Source organism: Bombina bombina, chromosome 10 (assembly GCF_027579735.1).
Source record: "Bombina bombina isolate aBomBom1 chromosome 10, aBomBom1.pri, whole genome shotgun sequence".
NCBI classification, from domain to species: domain Eukaryota; kingdom Metazoa; phylum Chordata; class Amphibia; order Anura; family Bombinatoridae; genus Bombina; species Bombina bombina.
This window is the reverse complement of record NC_069508.1, coordinates 17,557,432-17,576,652: the sequence shown is the minus strand read 5'-3', so window position 1 is coordinate 17,576,652 and position 19,221 is coordinate 17,557,432. Positions and strand designations below refer to the sequence as shown.

General features: G+C 41.2%; 1 protein-coding gene across 1 annotated transcript in view; it reads left to right on the top strand.

Annotated features, from left to right (window-relative positions):
* Nucleotides 1-19,221, top strand: part of LOC128641198 (uncharacterized) — a 434,766-nt gene that overhangs the window by 160,456 nt on the left and 255,089 nt on the right. Inside the window, exons 6-7 of the mRNA XM_053693764.1 lie at nt 14,323-14,499; nt 15,977-16,144. Coding sequence (XP_053549739.1) covers nt 14,323-14,499; nt 15,977-16,144 — 345 coding nt within the window. The remainder of the gene's footprint in view (nt 1-14,322; nt 14,500-15,976; nt 16,145-19,221) is intronic.

The window sequence follows — 19,221 nt, the reverse complement described above, 5'->3', positions numbered from 1 at the left end:
TGTAGGGGGGGGCAAATTAGGGGTGTTTAGACTCGGGGTACATGTTAGGGTGTTAGGTGTAGACACTTCCCATAGGAATCAATGGGATGTCGGTCAGCAGCGAACATGAACTTTCGCTATGGTCAGACTCCCATTGATTCCTATGGGATCCGCCGCCTCCAGGGCGGCGGATTTAAAACCAGGTATGCTGGGCCGGAAAAGTGCTGAGCGTACCTGCTAGTTTTTTGATAACTAGTAAAAGTAGTCAGATTGTGCCGAACTTGTGTTCGGAACATCTGGAGTGACGTAAGAATCGATCTGTGTCGGACTGAGTCCGGCGGATCGAAGCTTACGTCACTATATTCTACTTTTGCCGCTGTGTAGGGCTTGATAACTAAGGCGAATCAGCCTCGCCACAAATACGCTGCAGAATTCCAGCGTATTTGAGGTTGACGGCTTGATAACTAGAGGCCTATGTCTCCTACAACTGTGGCTCCAATTGAACCTGAGAGTAAGTTATATATCTGCTGTAGATACACAACAATGTATGTAATCCCTAAAGGTCAGACCTTCCCCAGCACTATTAATCCCTAAAGGTCAGACCTTCCCCAGCGCTATTAATCCCTAAAGGCCAGACCTTCCCCAGCACTATTAACCCCTAAAGGCCAGACCTTCCCCAGAGCTATTAATCCCTAAAGGCCAGACCTTCCCCAGTGCTATTAATCCCTAAAGGTCAGACCTTCCCCAACGCTATTAACCCCTAAAGGCCAGACCTTCCCCAGCACTTTTAATCCCTAAAGGCCAGACCTTCCCCAGCACTTTTAATCCCTAAAGGTCAGACCTTCCCCAGCACCATTAATCCCTAAAGGCCAGACCTTCCCAAACACTATTAATCCCTAAAGGCCAGACCTTCCGCAGCGCTATTAATCCCTAAAGGTCAGACCTTCCCCAACACTATTAACCCCTAAAGGCCAGACCTTCCCCAGCACTATTAACCCCTAAAGGTCAGACCTTCCCCAGCACTATTAATCCCTAAAGGTCAGACCTTCCCCAGCACTATTAACACCTAAAGGCCAGACCTTCCCCAGCACTATTAACACCTAAAGGCCAGACCTTCCCCAGCACTATTAACACCTAAAGGCCAGACCTTCCCCAGCACTATTAACACCTAAAGGCCAGACCTTCCCCAGCACTATTAATCCCTAAAGGTCAGACCTTCCCCAGCACTATTAACCCCTAAAGGCCAGACCTTCCCCAGCACTATTAACACCTAAAGGCCAGACCTTCCCCAGCACTATTAACACCTAAAGGCCAGACCTTCCCCAGCACTATTAACCCCTAAAGGCCAGACCTTCCCCAGCACTATTAACACCTAAAGGTCAGACCTTCCCCAGCGCTATTAACACCTAAAAGTCAGACCTTCACCAGCACTATTAATCCCTAAAGGTCAGACCTTCCCCAGCACTATTAACCCCTAAAGGCCAGAACTTCCCCATCACTATTAACCCCTAAAGACTAGACCTTCCCCAGCACTATTAACCCCTAAAGGCCAGACCTTCCCCAGCACTATTAACCCCTAAAGGCCAGACCTTCCCCAGCACTATTAACCCCTAAAGGTCAGACCTTCCCCAGCACTATTAACACCTAATGGTCAGACCTTCCCCAGTACTATTAATCCCTAAAGGTCAGACCTTCCCCAGCACTATTAAACCCTAAAGGCCAGACCTTCCCAAGCACTATTAACCCCTAAAGGCCAGACCTTTCCCAGCACTTTTAATCCCTAAAGGCCAGACCTTCCCCAGTGCTATTAACCCCTAAATGCCAGACCTTCCCCAACGCTATTAACCCCTAAAGGCCAGACCTTCCCCAGCGCTATTAATCCCTAAAGGCCAGACCTTCCCCAGCACTATTAACACCTAAAGGTCAGACCTTCCCCAGCGCTATTAACACCTAAAAGTCAGACCTTCACCAGCACTATTAATCCCTAAAGGTCAGACCTTCCCCAGCACTATTAACCCCTAAAGGCCAGAACTTCCCCAGCACTTTTAATCCCTAAAGGTCAGACCTTCCCCAGCACTATTAATCCCTAAAGGCCAGACCTTCCCAAACACTATTAATCCCTAAAGGCCAGACCTTCCGCAGCGCTATTAATCCCTAAAGGTCAGACCTTCCCCAACGCTATTAACCCCTAAAGGCCAGACTTTCCCCAGCACTATTAACCCCTAAAGGTCAGACCTTCCCCAGCACTATTAACACCTAAAGGTCAGACCTTCCCCAGCACTATTAATCCCTAAAGGTCAGACCTTCCCAAACACTATTAATCCCTAAAGGCCAGGCCTTCCCCAAGGCTATTAACCCCTAAAGGCCAGACCTTCCCCAGCACTATTAATCCCTAAAGGTCAGGCCTTCCCCAGCGCTATTAATCCCTAAAGGTCAGACCTTCCCCAATGCTATTAACCCCTAAAGGCCAGACCTTCCCCAGCACTATTAACCCCTAAAGGCCAGACCTTCCCCAGCACTATTAACACCTAAAGGCCAGACCTTCCCCAGCACTATTAACCCCTAAAGGTCAGACCTTCCCCAGCACTATTAATCCCTAAAGGTCAGACCTTCCCCAGAACTATTAACCCCTAAAGGCCAGACCTTCCCCAGCACTATTAATCCCTAAAGGCCAGACCTTCCCCAGCACTATTAACCCCTAAAGGCCAGACCTTCCCCAGCACTATTAACACCTAAAGGCCAAACCTTCCCCAGCACTATTAACCCCTAAAGGCCAGACCTTCCCCAGCACTATGAACACCTAAAGGTCAGACCTTTTTCAGCGCTTTTAACACCTAAAGGTCAGACCTTCCCCAGCACTATTAATCCCTAAAGGTCAGACCTTCCCCAGCACTATTAACCCCTAAAGGCCAGACCTTCCCCAGCACTATTAACCCCTAAAGGCTAGACCTTCCCCAGCACTATTAACCCCTAAAGGCCAGACCTTCCCCAGCACTATTAACCCCTAAAAACCAGACCTTCCCCAGCACTATTAACCCCTAAATGTCAGACCTTCCCCAGCACTATTAACACCTAATGGTCAGACCTTCCCCAGCACTATTAATCCCTAAAGGTCAGACCTTCCCCAGCACTATTAACCCCTAAAGGCCAGACCTTCCCAAGCACTATTAACCCCTAATGGTCAGACCTTCCCCAGCACTATTAACCCCTAAAGGCCAGACCATCCCCAGCACTATTAACCCCTAAATGTCAGACCTTCCCCAGCACTATTAACACCTAATGGTCAGACCTTCCCCAGCACTATTAATCCCTAAAGGTCAGACCTTCCCCAGCACTATTAACCCCTAAAGGCCAGACCTTCCCCAGCACTATGAACACCTAAAGGTCAGACCTAAAGGTCAGACCTTAACCCCTAAAGGCCAGACCTTCCCCAGCACTATTAACCCCTAAATGTCAGACCTTCCCCAGCACTATTAACACCTAATGGTCAGACCTTCCCCAGCACTATTAATCCCTAAAGGTCAGACCTTCCCCAGCACTATTAACCCCTAAAGGCCAGACCTTCCCAAGCACTATTAACCCCTAATGGTCAGACCTTCCCCAGCACTATTAACCCCTAAAGGCCAGACCTTCCCCAGCACTATTAACCCCTAAATGTCAGACCTTCCCCAGCACTATTAACACCTAATGGTCAGACCTTCCCCAGCACTATTAATCCCTAAAGGTCAGACCTTCCCCAGCACTATTAACCCCTAAAGGCCAGACCTTCCCAAGCACTATTAACCCCTAAAGGCCAGTCCTTTCCCAGCACTTTTAATCCCTAAAGGCCAGACCTTCCCCAGCGCTATTAACCCCTAAAGGCCAGACCTTCCTCAGCGCTATTAACCCCTAAAGGCCAGACCTTCCCCAGCGCTATTAACCCCTAAAGGCCAGACCTTCCCCAGCACTATTTATCCCCTAAACACTTAATAGTATCAATATAGCTAAGTATTTCCTACTTATTATGAGTATTGATGTATTCTAGAACTAAATATACGCCGGTTTAGTTCTTATATAGTTTAATAGATAGATAGAAGATCCACTAATGTTTATTGTTAAGGCCTTCAGGGCTGTATTAAAGGGACAAGAGAACCCAAACATTTTCTTTCTTGATTCAGATGAAGCATACGATTTTAAACAACTTTCCAATGTACTTTTATTATTTAATTTGTTTAGTTCCCTTGGTATCCTTTACTGAAAAGGATATCTAGGTAAGTTCAGGAATGGGCGAATGTTTTGCAGCATTCAAAAAATGTAATATTCGCTTCTAATTTTTCTAATTCGAATATTGCATCATTCAAATTAGAAAAACTAGAATCGTGTTTGTAATAGTATTTCCAATGCTCTCTTTGGCCTAGATTTGGAGTTCGGCGGTAAAAGGGCTGTTAACGCTCCGCGGGCTTTTTTCTGGCCGCACCATAAATTTAACTCTGGTATCGAGAGTTCAAACAAATGCTGCGTTAGGCTCCAAAAAAGGAGCGTAGAGCATATTTACCGCAAATGCAACTCTCGATACCAGAGTTGCTTACGGACGCGGCCGGCATCAAAAACGTGCTCGTGCACGATTCTCCCATAGGAAACAATGGGGCAGTTTGAGCTGAAAAAAAACCTAACACCTGCAAAAAAGCAGCGTTCAGCTCTTAACGCAGCCCCATTGTTTCCTATGGGGAAACACTTCCTACGTCTGCACCTAACACTCTAACATGTACCCCGAGTCTAAACACCCCTAACCTTACACTTATTAACCCCTAATCTGCCGCCCCCGCTATCGCTGACACCTGCATTTTAATTTTAACCCCTAATCTGCCGCTCCGTAAACCGCTGCTACTTACATTATCCCTATGTACCCCTAATCTGCTGCCCCTAACATCGCCGACCCCTATGTTATATTTATTAACCCCTAATCTGCCCCCCACAACGTCGCCGACACCTACCTACACTTATTAACCCCTAATCTGCCGACCGGAGCTCACCGCTATTCTAATAAATGTATTAACCCCTAAAGCTAAGTCTAACCCTAACACTAACACCCCCCTAAGTTAAATATAATTTTTATCTAACGAAATAAATTAACTCTTATTAAATAAATAATTCCTATTTAAAGCTAAATACTTACATGTAAAATACATCCTAATATAGCTACAATATAAATTATAATTATATTATAGCTATTTTAGGATTAATATTTATTTTACAGGCAACTTTGTAATTATTTTAACCAGGTACAATAGCTATTAAATAGTTAAGAACTATTTAATAGTTACCTAGTTAAAATAATAACAAATTTACCTGTAAAATAAATCCTAACCTAAGATATAATTAAACCTAACACTACCCTATCAATAAAATAATTAAATAAACTACCTACAATTACCTACAATTAACCTAACACTACACTATCAATAAATTAATTAAACACAATTGCTACAAATAAATAAAATTAAATAAACTATCTAAAGTACAAAAAATAAAAAAGAACTAAGTTACAGAAAATAATAAAATATTTACAAACATAAGAAAAATATTACAACAATTTTAAACTAATTACACCTACTCTAAGCCCCCTAATAAAATAACAAAGCCCCCCAAAATAAAAAATTCCCTACCCTATTCTAAAATACAAATATTACAAGCTCTTTTACCTTACCAGCCCTGAACAGGGCCCTTTGCGGGGCATGCCCCAAGAATTTCAGCTCTTTTGCCTGTAAAAAAAAACATACAATACCCCCCCCCAACATTACAACCCACCACCCACATACCCCTAATCTAACCCAAACCCCCCTTAAATAAACCTAACACTACCCCCCTGATGATCTTCCTACCTTGTCTTCACCATGCCAGGTTCACCGATCCGTCCTGGCTCCAAGATCTTCATCCAACCCAAGCGGGGGCTAGACATCCACTGAAGAAGTCCAGAAGAGGGTCCAAAGTCTTCCTCCTATCCGGCAAGAAGAGGACATCCGGACCGGCAAACATCTTCTCCAAGCGGCATCTTCTATCTTCTTCCATCCGATGACGACCGGCTCCATCTTGAAGACCTCCAGCGCGGATCCATCCTCTTCTTCCGACGACTAGACGACGAATGACGGTTCCTTTAAGGGACGTCATCCAAGATGGCGTCCCTCGAATTCCGATTGGCTGATAGGATTCTATCAGCCAATCGGAATTAAGGTAGGAATTTTCTGATTGGCTGATGGAATCAGCCAATCAGAATATAGTTCAATCCGATTGGCTGATCCAATCAGCCAATCAGATTGAGCTCGCATTCTATTGGCTGTTCCGATCAGCCAATAGAATGCGAGCTCAATCTGATTGGCTGATTGGATCAGCCAATCGGATTGAACTATATTCTGATTGGCTGATTCCATCAGCCAATCAGAAAATTCCTACCTTAATTCCGATTGGCTGATAGAATCCTATCAGCCAATCGGAATTCGAGGGACGCCATCTTGGATGACGTCCCTTAAAGGAACCGTCATTCGTCGTCTAGTCGTCGGAAGAAGAGGATGGATCCGCGCTGGAGGTCTTCAAGATGGAGCCGGTCGTCATCGGATGGAAGAAGATAGAAGATGCCGCTTGGAGAAGATGTTTGCCGGTCCGGATGTCCTCTTCTTGCCGGATAGGAGGAAGACTTTGGACCCTCTTCTGGACTTCTTCAGTGGATGTCTAGCCCCCGCTTGGGTTGGATGAAGATCTTGGAGCCAGGACGGATCGGTGAACCTGGCATGGTGAAGACAAGGTAGGAAGATCATCAGGGGGGTAGTGTTAGGTTTATTTAAGGGGGGTTTGGGTTAGATTAGGGGTATGTGGGTGGTGGGTTGTAATGTTGGGGGGGGGTATTGTATGTTTTTTTTTACAGGCAAAAGAGCTGAAATTCTTGGGGCATGCCCCGCAAAGGGCCCTGTTCAGGGCTGGTAAGGTAAAAGAGCTTGTAATATTTGTATTTTAGAATAGGGTAGGGAATTTTTTATTTTGGGGGGCTTTGTTATTTTATTAGGGGGCTTAGAGTAGGTGTAATTAGTTTAAAATTGTTGTAATATTTTTCTTATGTTTGTAAATATTTTATTATTTTCTGTAACTTAGTTCTTTTTTATTTTTTGTACTTTAGATAGTTTATTTAATTTTATTTATTTGTAGCAATTGTGTTTAATTAATTTATTGATAGTGTAGTGTTAGGTTAATTGTAGGTAATTGTAGGTAGTTTATTTAATTATTTTATTGATAGGGTAGTGTTAGGTTTAATTATATCTTAGGTTAGGATTTATTTTACAGGTAAATTTGTTATTATTTTAACTAGGTAACTATTAAATAGTTCTTAACTATTTAATAGCTATTGTACCTGGTTAAAATAATTACAAAGTTGCCTGTAAAATAAATATTAATCCTAAAATAGCTATAATATAATTATAATTTATATTGTAGCTATATTAGGATGTATTTTACAGGTAAGTATTTAGCTTTAAATAGGAATTATTTATTTAATAAGAGTTAATTTATTTCGTTAGATAAAAATTATATTTAACTTAGGGGGGTGTTAGTGTTAGGGTTAGACTTAGCTTTAGGGGTTAATACATTTATTAGAATAGCGGTGAGCTCCGGTCGGCAGATTAGGGGTTAATAAGTGTAGGTAGGTGTCGGCGACGTTGAGGGGGGCAGATTAGGGGTTAATAAATATAACATAGGGGTCGGCGATGTTAGGGGTAGCAGATTAGGGGTACATAGGGATAACGTAGGTGGCGGCGATTTGCGGTCGGAAGATTAGGGGTTAATTATTTTAAGTAGCTTGCGGCGACGTTGTGGGGGGCAAGTTAGGGGTTAATAGATATAATACAGGGGTCGGCGGTGTTAGGGGCAGCAGATTAGGGGTACATAAGTATAACGTAGGTGGCGGTCGGCAGATTAGGGGTTAAAAATTTTAATCGAGTGGCGGCGATGTGGGGGGAACTCGGTTTAGGGGTACATAGGTAGTTTATGGGTGTTAGTGTACTTTAGGGTACAGTAGTTAAGAGCTTTATAAACCGGCGTTAGCCAGAAAGCTCTTAACTCCTGCTATTTTCAGGCGGCTGGAATCTTGTCGTTAGAGCTCTAACGCTCACTGCAGAAACGACTCTAAATACCGGCGTTAGGAAGATCCCATTGAAAAGATAGGCTACGCAAATGGCGTAGGGGGATCTGCGGTATGGAAAAGTCGCGGCTGTAAAGTGAGCGTTAGACCCTTTAATCACTGACTCCAAATACCAGCGGGCGGCCAAAACCAGCGTTAGGAGCCTCTAACGCTGGTTTTGACGGCTACCGCCGAACTCTAAATCTAGGCCTTTAAAAGTAATAGTCAAATTATGCAAAATTTAAAAAAAAAAAAATTAATCGATTTATTTGTACTGTATTTATTATGTATTAATTTACTAAATTCCCTGTCACATGAACTAATGAACTTCTGAAAGTGGGATGGTGAAATAATTAAAAAAAAAATTAAACAAAAAAAAAAAAACACTTCTCCAACAAAGGTCACAGTAAGAACCAAAAACAGTGTGGTGAGGGTTGAGAGAGAATTATTATCTCTACAATTGATTGCTGTACTGTCCAGTACAAGAAGCTGCCGTTTACTCTATATCTTTGCATAGTATATTAAACTGATTTTATTTCATCCAATCTCAGTATCTAAAGAACCTCTTACTGCAGATCACGCAAAAAAATTAAATTATAGTTTGTCCATCACAATTTTCATTTTTGCAGTAATGACCCCAAATTTTTTTGTTCTAATTTATATTCAATATTTGTTTTGCTTCATTTTCCTGAAATCTACCTTGAGAAAGTAATTCCTCTTTGTGTATTGCAATTTGCCTAACCTTTTCACATTTGTGCCAGATTACAAGTGGAGCACTAATTAATGCTCTTGTTCGATCGTTAATTGCTCTAGAAGTAAGCTTTTTTTGTGCATCGGGTTGCGCTAGTATTATGAGTTGAAAGTAAACCCGACGAGCGCAAAAAGCCGAACTTAGAATATTGCGTGCACATTTACGTATTCCCCCATGGAAGTCATTGGAGAAATAAAAGTGGGAAAAAAACTCTCCACTCTCACGCAAACCCGATTGCATATTCTCATGTGTGGTAACTGTGGTAAATATGAATATTTCATATTCCAATGTTCTTCACATAGAAAATAATATATTCTATTTATTCATAAATATATATTTCTACATATATCTGATGTTATTTTTGTACAAAATATATCTATATATACACTTATACACACACAAGCATATATGAATATATAAATATATATATATATTTATATATATATATATATACATACACACACATGAATATATATAGGTATAGATATATACACACATATATATACAGTATATATATATATATATATATATATATATATATATATATATATATATATATATATATATAAGGTGTAGTATATAAGGTGTTGAGCTCTCCTTGCCCCGGGTGCACTTCAAGAGTATAGATAAAGCAGCAAAGAGGAAGTCACTCACAGGGTCTTGCAAAAAGATAAAGTATTTATTTTGACGTTTCGGGTGTTACCCCTTTCTCAAAAAACAGCACAGTGTGAAACAGTATACTCACCCCCCTTAAATACCCCTGCACAGCAAACAAACAGTGTGGTAAACACCCTGGCACCCGGAAGTAAAACCACATCACATGACACAAGGTCAAGCCCCGTTGGCATAGCAACCAGAAGCTCAGTAGTGTAAACCAAGTGAAAGTTAAAAACATAGTGAAAGTTAAAAACACAAGCAAAACAGATTGTTAGGAGCAATATACAAATACAAACATGGGTTTAAACAAAAAATGTTAACAACCAAACAAGCAGTAAGTAGTATATTATCATGCAGATAGCGTTAATCACCAGGGTGACCGTAATCACACAGCATAAATACACATAGCCATATACAGCCTCAATCATATCATATCATAAAGTACAGGTAATGAACTACTGGACAATTTGCGGAGCCCAGGTATAGAACTACCAATAGCGGTCTTCTTAAGTCCCCCCTGTCATTTCATGCAGGTAGAAGTAGCGAGGCATAGAGGCAAAACACACAAGCCTGGTCGAACCTGCAGTGATAGTCGTTATCACACACTCCATGCCACGGCACATAACCAATGCAGATACCCAAGGGAAGATATTAGACAACTTAGCAAAGCAAAAAATAGGACAACTTAAACAAAGTACACTTCAAAGAACATAGTACACTTCAAAAACATAACTTAAGAAAATACCCAAGAGAACCTAAACACATAGTTAGAGGCAGTCCCTTATATGGTGTACCTTACTTGATTAGATAATGTCCGATAGAACCAAAGGCAGGAAGAGTCTTGAAAATAGAGAGGTGGTTCATTAGAGAGTCTTGTCCCTATAAACAGCAGTGCCAGTCAAGGTGGACATTGAGCCCCCGGGGGGGTCATTGTCCCAAGATTGAAAATCCATCTTGACTCTCTTTGTAAGAGAATTTTAGCCCTGTCACCCCCCCTGCTTAGTGGGGGGATGTGGTCGATAATGATGTATTTAAGGTCGGTTACCTTGTGTCCTGCTTCCACAAAATGCCGTGCCACCTGCTGATCTGATGTGCCTTTATCCAATGCTTCAAAATCGTGGACCAGTGGTTGGCCATTCTGGTCCTTAAGTCATCCACCGTTTTTCCTACATAAAACATCCCGCACACACAATGCAGGAGGTATACAATGAATGTTGTGGTACAGGTTACCCTGTGTTTGATCTTAAACTTTCTGGTGGAATACGGATGGATGAAGAAGCTACCTGTAGAGAGACCTCCACAGGTGGTGCAACCCAGGCACCTAAAACAACCTTTCTTAGTTTTACGCCAGGTGTCATTGCTGTAACAGTTCCTGGGGTCAGTTTTTATTAGCTGATCCCTCAGTGAGGTAGCTCTGCGGTACCCAATTCTGGGTGGGGGCATGCATTTGAAAGGTAAGTCTTTATCAGATGATAAGAGTCCCCAGTTTTGCTTAAGGGTATCAGCATTCCCTTCTTTATTCTTTGTATAGGTGGTGGTAAACGTGAGTCTATCCTCAGATGTGGTAGCATTAGTACCAGCTAGCAGGTCCTTTTGCGCTGTGTCCGATACTGCCATTATACTGTTTAAGAGATTGTTGTGGTTGTATCCCCTCCGTCTGAATTTAGTCATCATGTCAACCAGTTGTGCTTCTTTCAGCTCCTCAGTGGTATTATTCCTAGCTACCCTCTTGAATTGGGATAGTGGGAGTGCCTTCTTAAGGCTGGGTGGATGGCAACTGGTTTCATGAAGGACGGAATTCTTGTCCGTTGGTTTACTGAAGAGGGTAGTGTTTAACTTATCAGAATGCTTGAAAATGTTTATGTCAAGGAAGTCTATTGCTTGTTTGTCATATGTAAGCTTGAAGTTGACTGTCGGATGTACCTTGTTGAGTTCCTCGAACCAGGCTAGTAGTTGATCCTCTGTGTCTGTCCACAGCAGAAACAGGTCATCAATGTACCTCTTGAATATTGGCACTCTGTTGTCTTTGAACAATTGGGTGCCTTGATCCTCAAACTCCGCCATGAACAGGTTGGCGTATGATGGGGCCATGTTAGACCCCATCGCCGTTCTAGCCGCTTGTAGGTAGAAAGATCTTTTGAAGCGGAAATAATTGAGTTCTAGACATAGTCTCAGCATTTCACATATGACATCCGGGGGGGGCCCAACATACGGATACTTGAGAAGTTGTCGTCTTGTGGCCGCTATGCCCTCCTGGTGAGGAATAACCGTGTAAAGACTGGTCACATCCAGTGTGACCAGCAGTGTATTTTCAGTGAGAGGAGGTAAGTCCAGTATTAATTTGAGCATGGATGCTGAATTCAAGAGGAAAGAGGGTACGTTGCGGACAATAGGTTGTAGAATATAGTCAATATAGGTTGCTATTAGTTGTAGAAGAGAGCCGACAGGCGACAGCTGACACAATAGGTCTCCCAGGGGGAGTGTCCAAGCTTTTTTGTACTTTAGGTAGCATGTAGAGAACCGGTATTCTAGGGAATTTTACCATCATGTACTCGCTGGTGTTGGTATCAATATAATTGTTCTTGAGTAACAGTTGTATCATCTCATCCAATATTGTCTTGAATTGTTTGCTAGGATCACCTCGTAGCGGGCAGTAGGTGTCCTTGTCCTCTAATTGTCGCATTACCTCTTTCTTGTAATCGGTGTAGTCTTGCAGGACTACAGCACCACCTTTGTCTGCCTCCCTTAGAACTATGCTGTTGTCCTCTTGTAATGTTCTCAAAGCTTCTCTTTCTTTGATGGTTAAATTGTGTCTGTATTGTTTGCGTTTTATACAATTTTCTTCACATTCCTGCCATAGCAGTCTAGAAAAAGTCTTAATTGATGCATTGTGGCTGTTTGGGTCATAGGTGCTTTTACCCCTAAATTTGGTGCCTGTTTCTGTACTGTTAGTATTGCCAAAATGTTCCTTTAGTTTTAAGGTCCTAGAGAATCTCTGAACGTCCACATAAAGATCAAAGTTGTCCGGTTGGGAAGTTGGCACAAAAGAGAGGCCCTTGTTTAGGACACTGCTTTCTTCATCTGTGAGTATGTGGCTGCTGAGGTTTATGATCAGTTCCTCAGCAGCCTACTGCTTGTTTGGTTGTTAACATTTTTTGTTTAAACCCATGTTTGTATTTGTATATTGCTCCTAACAATCTGTTTTGCTTGTGATTTTAACTTTCACTATGTTTTTAACTTTCACTTGGTTTACACTACTGAGCTTCTGGTTGCTATGCCGAAACGTCAAAAATAAATACTTTATCTTTTTTCAAGACCCTGTGAGTGACTTCCTCTTTTGCTGCTTTATCTATACTCTTGAAGTGCACCCGGGGCAAGGAGAGCTCAACGGAGCTATTTGAAGCTGGAGTGCTACTACACCTTCTATATATATATATATATATATATATATATATATATATATATATATATATATATATATATATATATATATATATATATATATATATATATATATATATATATATATATATATATATACTGTATATATACACATACATATACATCTTTAGACATGGGGCCGATTTATTACAGTGCGGACTGACATGATATGATGTAGCGTATCATGTCTGCCGCACATCGATAAATGTGGACAGCATATGCTGTTGGCATTTATCATTGTACAAGCAGTTCTGGTGAACTGCTTGTGTAATGCTGCCCCCTGCAGATTTGCAGCCAATCGTCCGCTAGCAGGGGGTATTAATCAGCCTGAACGAATAGGATCAGGCGGATTGAAGACCGCAGCCTCAGAGGCATAACTTCTGTTTCCGGCGAGCCATTCGGAGCTTGATAATTCGGCCCCATGATGTATAGTATATGTATGTATCTCTATGTTAAAGCCTTTTGCTTTTTTTTTTCTAAAACTTGAGACCTCAAATCTTCATTCAGAGAGGGATTGCCTGGTATTTTCAGACTGATATGCTACAGGAAAGTTCTTCTCTGTGAAAGGCACATTGATCTAAAAGAGGCTGCTCCTAGGGTGGTAACCAGTGATAGAACAAGCTATTATGCTATTGTTCGTTCCCAGGTTGAGCGCTTCTCTATTTTTATTTGAGCCTTTGGCCCCAATTTATCAAACTCTGGCGGACCTGATCTGACAGTGCGGATCAGGTCCGCCAGACCTCGCTGAATACGGCGAGCAATACGCTTGCCGTATTCAGCATTGCACCAGCAGCTCACAAGAGCTGCTGGTGCAACGCCGCCCCCTGCAGACTTGCGGCCAATAGGCTGCCAGCAGGGGGGTGTCAATCAACCCGATCGTACTCGATCGGGTTGATTTCTGCCGATGTCTGTCCGCCTGCTCGGAGCAGGCGGACAGGTTATGGAGCAGCGGTCTTTGTCAGAAACACGGGGCATCAAGCTCCATTCGGAGCTTGATAAATAATGTACCATTTGCAAACTAGGCCAAAATATTTAATCCTGCACAGTGAAAACAGTGTTGTTATGCACTTAAGTTACTTATTTTGTTGGTTTATCCTTTGTATTTTATGACAGTACAACATAGTGATTGTGTAATCAATGCAGGAGGTCAAATATATTTGACCACAACTGGCCATAGTAGAGGAGATAAGATAAAAATGCCAAGGAGTGTTTTTAAGGGGTATGTCTATAGACTGCAAACAAATGCAAATTTTGCAGTACATTTACAGTATTTTGTTCTTCCACTGCTAAGTTTCCTTGTGTCCTAAAGCGCTATCCAGAGAAAAAGTAATTACTTTGTTCTTGTTATCAGAGAACTGCACAATCACAGCTTTGGATCATGGGAGGTACCAGCCAAAAAAAAGTTCATTTAGTGTTGGTGAATATTTGCGATATCAATGTGATGAAGGATTTGTGAGTCCGAGGCGCAGCAGGGGTGAACATGTGCAGTGTCTTACAGATGGATGGCAACATACCCCCCAGTGTACTGGTAAGTTTGTTTTATGTGTTTATCATGTACAATACACAGTGCTGTGTGACATTATAGACAGGGCACTTACTAACCTTCTGTTACATATCAGATCACTTGACTAGTGGCTACAGTTGTGTTGCTCACAGTATGAAACACTCAACATTATGTATAAAGTAACATTAGCTGATTCCCTCCTGTCCCTTACTAGAGAGGGCGCTACAGGTACCAACCATTGATACAAAATACCCCAGTGGCTTCTTATCTTTTGTCCCTCACTACTGTCATGGGGGAACTGAGGGAAATTTAGAAAAACACTGTTTACTCATGATAATTGTATTATGTGAGAAGCAGTGAATGTTGGTGAGAAAAACTTTGACTTTTTTAACTAGATGCAAATAGTGGGAAACATAAAAAAATACAGGGATATATATGTAATATTTATGTATATATACTAGATATATTTACTGTAGAAATGTTGTCTAAAAGCAAATAAACTGCTAACACATTAAGCATGGAAAGTTTCCAATCCCTTACATCAGGGAAACAGCATTTAAAACAAAGCAATGGCTTTCAATACTGTCAATTACTTAATACTTTCAATAATTAAAGACAATTAAGATCGTCTGACACTGTTAGAAAAACATTGAAAATATAATGAACTTTCAGAAACACAAATTCTGAAGGAGCAGTTGTCCTTATTAAGGGATACTTAGGGGCCTATTTACCAATGTGCGAGCGGACATGATACAAAGTGGCACTTACGCAGTCTGCATTTATCATTGCACCAGCAGTTCTTTTGAACTGCTGGTGCAATGCCGCCCCTTGCAGATTTGCGGCCAATCGGCAGCTAGCAGGGGGTGTCAATCAACCCGATCGTATTCGATCAGGCTGATTTCTGTCCGCCGCTTCAGAGCAGGCGGATAAGTTATGGAGCAGCATAAACAAGGGGCATCAAGCTCCATACAGAGCTTGATAAATATGCCCCTTATTCTAAGCATAGTATTGAGATTATTCCCCGCATCACTCTCTAGTCATGGGTGCCGCCATATTTAAATCTTTGACCTGTTTGCACATGCGCAGTAAATCTCCTTCAGATACCTGCAGTGTAACATACTGTAGGTTCCAAAATGGCAGCACCCATGATTAGAGGGAGGTGAATAAAATGTATTTATTATTTAATATTCCTTTAAAGTCATTACCTGTCATCTCTAGTACCCAAAAGTTATGTATATTATTTTTAAAATGAAGTAGCAAAATATATTATTAAAAATAATAAATCTAAAGTACATAATAAATAGGTAACGTATCATGCTAGCTGAATTATAACATTTGCTAATCTATTTTCTAACATGCTTATGAAAAACACTACTTGCTAAACATGCTAAACAAAGCTAAAGGACGCCCAGTAGCTTAAAGACAAATAAGATATCATTCATATGAGATACTGATTTCGATACAGTATAACACATTCACACGTTTGTCTTTTTTCTCCTAGACATCACATGTACTATACCAGAAGGGGGCAAATTAATATCTACAAAGCAAGAATATAAAGAGGGTGAGAGAGTCCAGTTATCATGCCCAGTTGGCTACAGTTTGTCAGGCTCTGCAAACAGTCAGTGTCATTACTATGGCTGGGACCCATCACTGTCAACATGTGAAGGTAAAACGTGCTGATATCACTGATGCATCCTTTACATTATCTTAAAACATGATGTAGCTTCAGGGCATGCTCCAAAGATGTCACTATTTTGGGAATTGACATCTTGGAATGTATGATATGAGCATTAGTTCCATGTTGAGAGAGAAGATATACAGTCATTAATCCCTCTTCTGCCTCACATACTACCAACATTCTTTCTAAACCCTGCTCACTCCAATTCACTTCACCTTTTTATCTTCCTCTCTGAGTTACCAATCTCATTAACATTTATCTCAGTGGCCACTTTTCCCAGCATTTACTGTTATATATATGTATTTAAGAGGGAGACAGAGTCTCAGCAGTTTAGGACATAGCAGAGCAGCCTAGGGGTAGGTTCAGGGTTATCCATGAGTTGGTACAAGGCGGTCGGAGGACAAGGTTGTGAAGACTATGAGCATGGTTGGACATTTCTGGGGGTTTAAGTGGGACAGACCTCATAAGTTGAGGCCATATCACAGAACATCTGAGTGCTCTAGTATAGTTATATACATTTCCCTCTACCTTATCTTCTTTATCTACTGCTGGTCACACAGTTTTAGGTAGGGACAGGATTAATAGGAGTTATGTAGCAGCAGGACAGGTTTTAAATAGTCCCCAAAATGTATAAATATAAATAAATGGAGGGGCTGTTTCAACCCCTTAGACAGTCTTTTCTCTTCAGTTCTAACCATGTAGCAAAACTGATCCCAAGCACAAGACACAATGGCCTTGATTCACTAAATGTGTGAATTACTTTTGAGTTAGACAAATGTTATTCCCGTGTTATTATCCTCGTCTAAACATCCCTAATCTGCCGCCCCTGACATCACCGCCACCTACATAATGTTATTAACCCCTAATCTGCCGCCCTTAACATCGCCGCCACCTAAATAAAACTATTATAAAATAAAAAAGTTACACTAACACCTAACACTACACTACAATTAAATTAATTACCTACATTAAATACAATTAAATAAATCAACTTACTGTTCTGAAGACCCGACATCCATCCTCAAGGAAGCGGCAGAAGTCCTCATCCAACCGGGCCGAAGTCCTCAACGAAGCCGGGAGAAGTCTTCATCCAAGCCAGGCAAAGTGGTCCTCCAGATGGGCAGAAATCTTCATCCAGACGGCATCTTCTATCTTCATCCATCCGGCTGACTGGAACAGCCAATAGAATGCAAGCTCAATCCTATTGGCTGATTGGATCAGCCAATAGGATTGAACTTCAATCCTATTGGCTGATTGCATCAGCCAATAGGATTTTTTCAACCTTAATTCCGATTGGCTGATAGAATTCTATCAGCTAATCGGAATTGAAGGGACGTTATCTTGGATGACGTCATTTAAAGGAGCCTTCATTCAGTGTTAGCCGTCGGAAGAAGAGGATGCTCCGCGTTGGATGTCTTGAAGATGGACCCGCTCCGCGCTGGATGGATGAAGATAGAAGATGCCGTCTGGATGAAGACTTCTGCCCGTTTGGAGGACCACTTCGACCGGCTTGGATGAAGACTTCTCCCGGCTTCGTTGAGGACTTTGGCCTGGTTGGATGAGGACTTCTGCCGCTTCCTTGAGGATGGATGTCGGGTCTTCAGAACAGTAAGTCGATCTTCAGGGGGTTAGTGTTAGGTTTTTTAAAGGGTGTATTGGGTGGGTTTATTTTTTAGATAAGGGTTTGGGCCTTCAAAAGAGCTAACTGCCCTTTTAAGGGCAATGCCCATCCAAATGCCCTTTTCAGGGCAATGGGGGGCTTAGTTTTTTTAGGTAGCTTTTTATTTGGGGGGTTGGTTGTGTGGGTGGTGGGTTCTACTGTTGGGGGGGTTGTTTGTATTTTCTTTTACAGGAAAAAGAGCTGATTTCTTTGGGGCAATGCCCTGCAAAAGGCCCTTTTAAGGGTTATTTGTAGTTTATTGTAGGCTAGGGTTTTTTTATTTTGGGGGGGCTTTTTTATTTTGATAGGGCTCTTAGATTAGGTGTAATTAGTTTAAAGATCTGTAATTTGTTTTTTATTTTCTGTAATTTAGGGTTGTTTTTTTGTACTTTAGATAATTGTATTTAATTTATTTAATTGTATTTAATGTAGGTAATTAATTTAATTGTAGTGTAGTGTTAGGTGTTAGTGTAACTTTTTTATTTTACAGGTCAATTTGTATTTATTTTAGCTAGGTAGTTATTAAATAGTTAATAACTATTTAATAACTATTCTACCTAGTTAAAATAAATACAAACTTGCCTGTAAAATAAAAATAAACCCTAAGCTAGCTACAATGTAACTATTAGTTATATTGTAACTAGCTTAGGGTTTATTTTATAGGTAAGTATTTAGTTTTAAGTAGGAAAATGTAGTTAATAATAGGAATTTTATTTATATTTATTTAAATTATATTTAAGTTAGGGGGGGTTAGAGTTATACTTAGGTTTAGAGGTTAATAAATTTAGAATAGTGGCGGCGACGTTGGGGACGGCAGATTAGGGGTTAATAAATGTAGGTAGGTTGTGGTGACATTGGGGAGGGGAGATTAGGGGTTCATAAATATAATGTAGGTGTCGGCGATGTTGGGGACAGCAGATTAGGGGTTCATAAGTATAATGTAGGTGGCGGCGATGTCCGGAGCGGCAGATTAGGGGTTAATATTTTTAATATAGTGTTTGCGATGCCTTGGTTTAGGGTTTTTATAGGTAGTTTCTGGGTGTTTAGTGTACTTTTTAGCACTTTAGTTAAGAGTTTTATGCTATGGTTTTGTAGTGTAAAACTCATAACTACTGACTTTCAAATGCGGTAGAAATTTTGCAGGATAGGGTCTACCGCTCACTTTTTTGGCCTCCCAGGACAGACTCGTAATACCAGCGGTATGCAAGTCCCATTGAAAAAAGACTATACTCAATTTACGTAAGTCGATTTGCGGTAAGCCAAAAAAAGTGTGCAGTGACCCTAAACCTTCAAGACTCGTAATACCAGCAGTAGTGAAAAAGCAGTGTTAGACCTGGCTAACGCTGCTTTTTCAGATTACCGCAAATCTTGTAATCTAGGTGTTAAATTTTATTTGTATTTCACA